Raw genomic sequence first — 3,752 nt, 5'->3', positions numbered from 1 at the left:
CAGACAGACCGCTGTCACGGACTTATTGACCGTTGTTAAGGACGCTCACATCTTCAGAAAGAAGTGCCGGTCGATTTAACTGTATACAGTTGGGCCGAAAAGCAAACTGCATGCAGTTTGCTTTTCGAACTGGGACAAGAAAACAGCGGAGAAGTAACGGGCAGAAACCCTCCTTTTTTACGCAGCGGTCCAGACAGAGACATCAAAACATATCCAGTTCCTTTGGCATCAGGGCAGGATATCGAGATACTTCCCACGGTTTGACATCATGAATTCTGCTTCTTTTAAAGCAAGCCGCGATTTTCAAATCTGTAATCAAAAAGCTCCTCAAAAACGCAAGCAGGTCCTGCCGTTGGCTTTTCAAACTGACAAGAGACGCTCTCACTGTTTTTCAAATGTAACCGTTTGAAAAGCAGCAAACTGTCTGGTTGTCTTTAGTTTTCCGCTGGCGTGTGAGAGCAACATGGAGGATTTTAACATTCATTTTAATATATTTGGAGAGCACAGTAATTTGGAGAATGGTTAGTGGCTGATGAGTCCCCAGTGAAGAAGAAAAGAAAAAACAAGAAAGTTAGAGAGTAAGAGAGAGGATCGAGGACAGAAACGTCGATCTGAATATCCCTAAAGATTTCCCATTCACCATGTCACATTGTACCATTAATGGAAACGTTCAGGTCAATGTTAATTACAGCTAAGGCTCAAATGCTAAGATGAACAGAGTTAGTTGCTATCGAAGCAGTTCCTGCCGTTGCAACAGCCTAGTTCAAACATCAACACCGGACAATTTTCGTAGCGGATGAATGTCATTTTAAATCAGTTAAACTATGTTTTTAATCATTAAAAACATTTTATAAATCAATAAAAGCATTTCAATTAATATTGGGACTCATGTCGTTACTTTGTTGAGAATGTGGCCATGCAATAAGCGGGATAATGTGCTGCGACGCGGTCATTATGGGGAAAAGAACACCATAATGACCGCGTCGCAGCACATTATCCCTAAAGAGACCTTTAAAAAGTGCATTTTGCATAATAGGAGAGCTTAAATGACCGAAAATCAAGTCTGTCTGTAGATGCTTCTTAAGATGATGCACCGAGTGTGTCCCTATATGTTCTCGGCCAGGATTCTCTTGAAAACGAGATGTTTCTGGTTAAATGAAAACAGTGACACTCACGTCGACTTCAGACAGGGATTGCGTCCACTTGTAGTTCGGCAAGTCGGCTCCGTTCCCTGCGTTGGGCTTCATTTTATCTTTGTCCTTCTCGTCCTCCTCTCCGTCGGACTCAGACTGAGGAAACAAAGTCAACGTGTCAGCAGAGGCTCAGGATGGAGGGAAGGCGTGGAATATACCGGCGGGCCAGATCTAATAGGAATTAGACATTATCCTGCGGGCCGAAATTAAATCCACCACGGGCCTGATTTGGCCCCCGGGCCTCGAGTTTGACACCTGTGATTCAAACCAAAGTGTCTCTGCAGATCTGTCCACTTACCCCCTTCTCTTTGTCTACTTTGTCCGTCTTTTCTGGTTCAGGCTTCGGTGTTTTAACTTTGACTTCATTTGAAACTCAAATACCTGTACTTTTCTACTTCTTACATGTTGAACTCAAATACCTGTACTTTCTACTTCTTACATGTTGAACACAAATACCTGTACTTTCTACTTCTCACATGTTGAACTCAAATACCTGTACTTTCTACTTCTTACATGTTGAACTCAAATACCTGTACTTTCTACTTCTCTCATGTTGAACTCAAATACCTGTACTTTCTACTTCTTACATGTTGAACTCAAATACCTGTACTTTCTACTTCTCATATGTTGAACTCAAATACCTGTACTTTCTACTTCTTACATGTTGAACACAAATACCTGTACTTTCTACTTCTTACATGTTGAACTCAAATACCTGTACTTTCTACTTCTTACATGTTGAACTCAAATACCTGTACTTTCTACTTCTCATATGTTGAACTCAAATACCTGTACTTTCTACTTCTTACATGTTGAACACAAATACCTGTACTTTCTACTTCTTACATGTTGAACTCAAATACCTGTACTTTCTACTTCTTACATGTTGAACTCAAATACCTGTACTTTCTACTTCTTACATGTTGAACTCAAATACCTGTACTTTCTACTTCTTACATGTTGAACTCAAATACCTGTACTTTCTACTTCTTACATGTTGAACACAAATACCTGTACTTTCTATTTCTTACATGTTGAACTCAAATACCTGTACTTTCTACTTCTTACATGTTGAACTCAAATACCTGTACTTTCTACTTCTTACATGTTTTTACATACTTCCCCATGCAAGGATCAAATAACTGTAACATGTACGGTAATCAGGAGATGCTATATTAGTGTTTTTGATTTAATTCTTTCATGGCTATAAAATAAATTGTTTCTCATTATTTGTGTTTTTTTTTTTTGTTAAATTACCCCTCTGAGAATATCCCACATGTTTGTCTCTTAAACGAACCCAATTTAATCTTTAATTCTGTTTTATTTTTCTTTGAATGTTATCCCCATTCCCTGGCTTTATGGCCTCATGTATTACGCAGCGTCCACACGGCGGCGTGCGTTGAAGCTTGCCGGTGGGCGTGTCTGAAACTCGACCGTCACGTCACGGTTTGCTGAACTTCAAAAGTTGAGCAATGTTCAACTTTTGAAGCTTCGACGGAAGCCAATCAAATAATATGCCAGTCCAAGCTCTAGCCAATCAAACCGCGTGCTTGTGTGCCCGGGGCGGGAGATTCATGTGATTGGTCGAGTTTCAGACACGCCCACTGGCAAGCTTCAACGCACGCCGCGTTATAGACCGCTTATATTCTGAATAAAAACATTAAAGCTGTAATGTAAACATGTTAAAAGATATTCTCTGAGATTAAGTAAAATATATTTTACTTCATCTTTTTTACAAAGAACCAAACCCTTCACTTTGTGCAATCGTATGAGTTTATAATATAAGAGTATATTCCAGTTATTTAAATTAAAGTCAGAGTATATCCGAGTTATTTGTCATGTAATTATTTGACTTTATTCTTAGAAATTCAGCGTTAATTCTCGTAATACAAACCCCCTTCCCTTCCCTTGACTTTGCATTTCTCTTTTAACCGATACGCCATTACGCCCAAGTGAGACCAATAAGTACAAATCTAAATGTAACGGATGATATCAGCGTCTCATCTCTGTCCTCACGTCCCGCCCTCCTCTTCCAGGAATCGTCCGCCCTCACCCCTCTGGAAGAAGACAGAAGGCCTCCGCAAACACCACCATTATGACGGTGAGTCACATTTCAGAGTTGATTTACGACGAGCCGCGGCCAAAAAACAAGTTGTCAAGTCTGGAACAGCGAGTCAGCGCAGGAGGATGATTTTTTTGGTTGGGGGGGGGGGGGGGGGGGGGGGGGGTGTTTGCAGACCGCCTCCCAAAAACCCTGTGATGTCTGTGTTTTCGTTAATGAAGAAATTCTGGTACCTGGGTGAGAAATTGCTGTCAGCTGAGCAGACTCTGCCTCCTCGTTGCCCTCCTGAACGCGCCATCACACGGAAACTATCCCATCAGTTCTCTGGGAAGTTAAGAAGATACTACTTCTATTCCATTTTATTTGTATTTACGTGCACTATTTTGTACGTGTTGAACTGTTGGAGGAGCCTGTGACACACATTGGTAGAGCAAGCTAGTGAACTCAGCGTGGGGGGGGGGAGCCTCGCTGCGTGGAAACGGCCCGCTGGACCTCTG

The 3,752-nt window shown here is 41.4% G+C and overlaps 1 protein-coding gene across 1 annotated transcript in view; it reads right to left on the bottom strand.

Annotated features, from left to right (window-relative positions):
* LOC117454904 (nuclear migration protein nudC-like) overlaps positions 1-3,136 on the bottom strand; it is a 10,065-nt gene extending 6,929 nt beyond the window's left edge. The window contains exons 1-3 of the mRNA XM_034094171.1: positions 3,088-3,136; positions 1,492-1,553; positions 1,176-1,289 (exon numbers count right to left, since the gene is read on the bottom strand). Of these exons, the coding sequence (XP_033950062.1) occupies positions 1,176-1,289; positions 1,492-1,553; positions 3,088-3,136 (225 nt within the window). The remainder of the gene's footprint in view (positions 1-1,175; positions 1,290-1,491; positions 1,554-3,087) is intronic.
* Between the last annotated feature and the right edge of the window lie 616 nt (positions 3,137-3,752).

This window comes from Pseudochaenichthys georgianus, chromosome 11, assembly GCF_902827115.2.
Source record: "Pseudochaenichthys georgianus chromosome 11, fPseGeo1.2, whole genome shotgun sequence".
Lineage (NCBI taxonomy): Eukaryota > Metazoa > Chordata > Actinopteri > Perciformes > Channichthyidae > Pseudochaenichthys > Pseudochaenichthys georgianus.
Note: the sequence above shows the minus strand (reverse complement) of the source record. Positions and strands in the feature narration are given on the sequence as shown.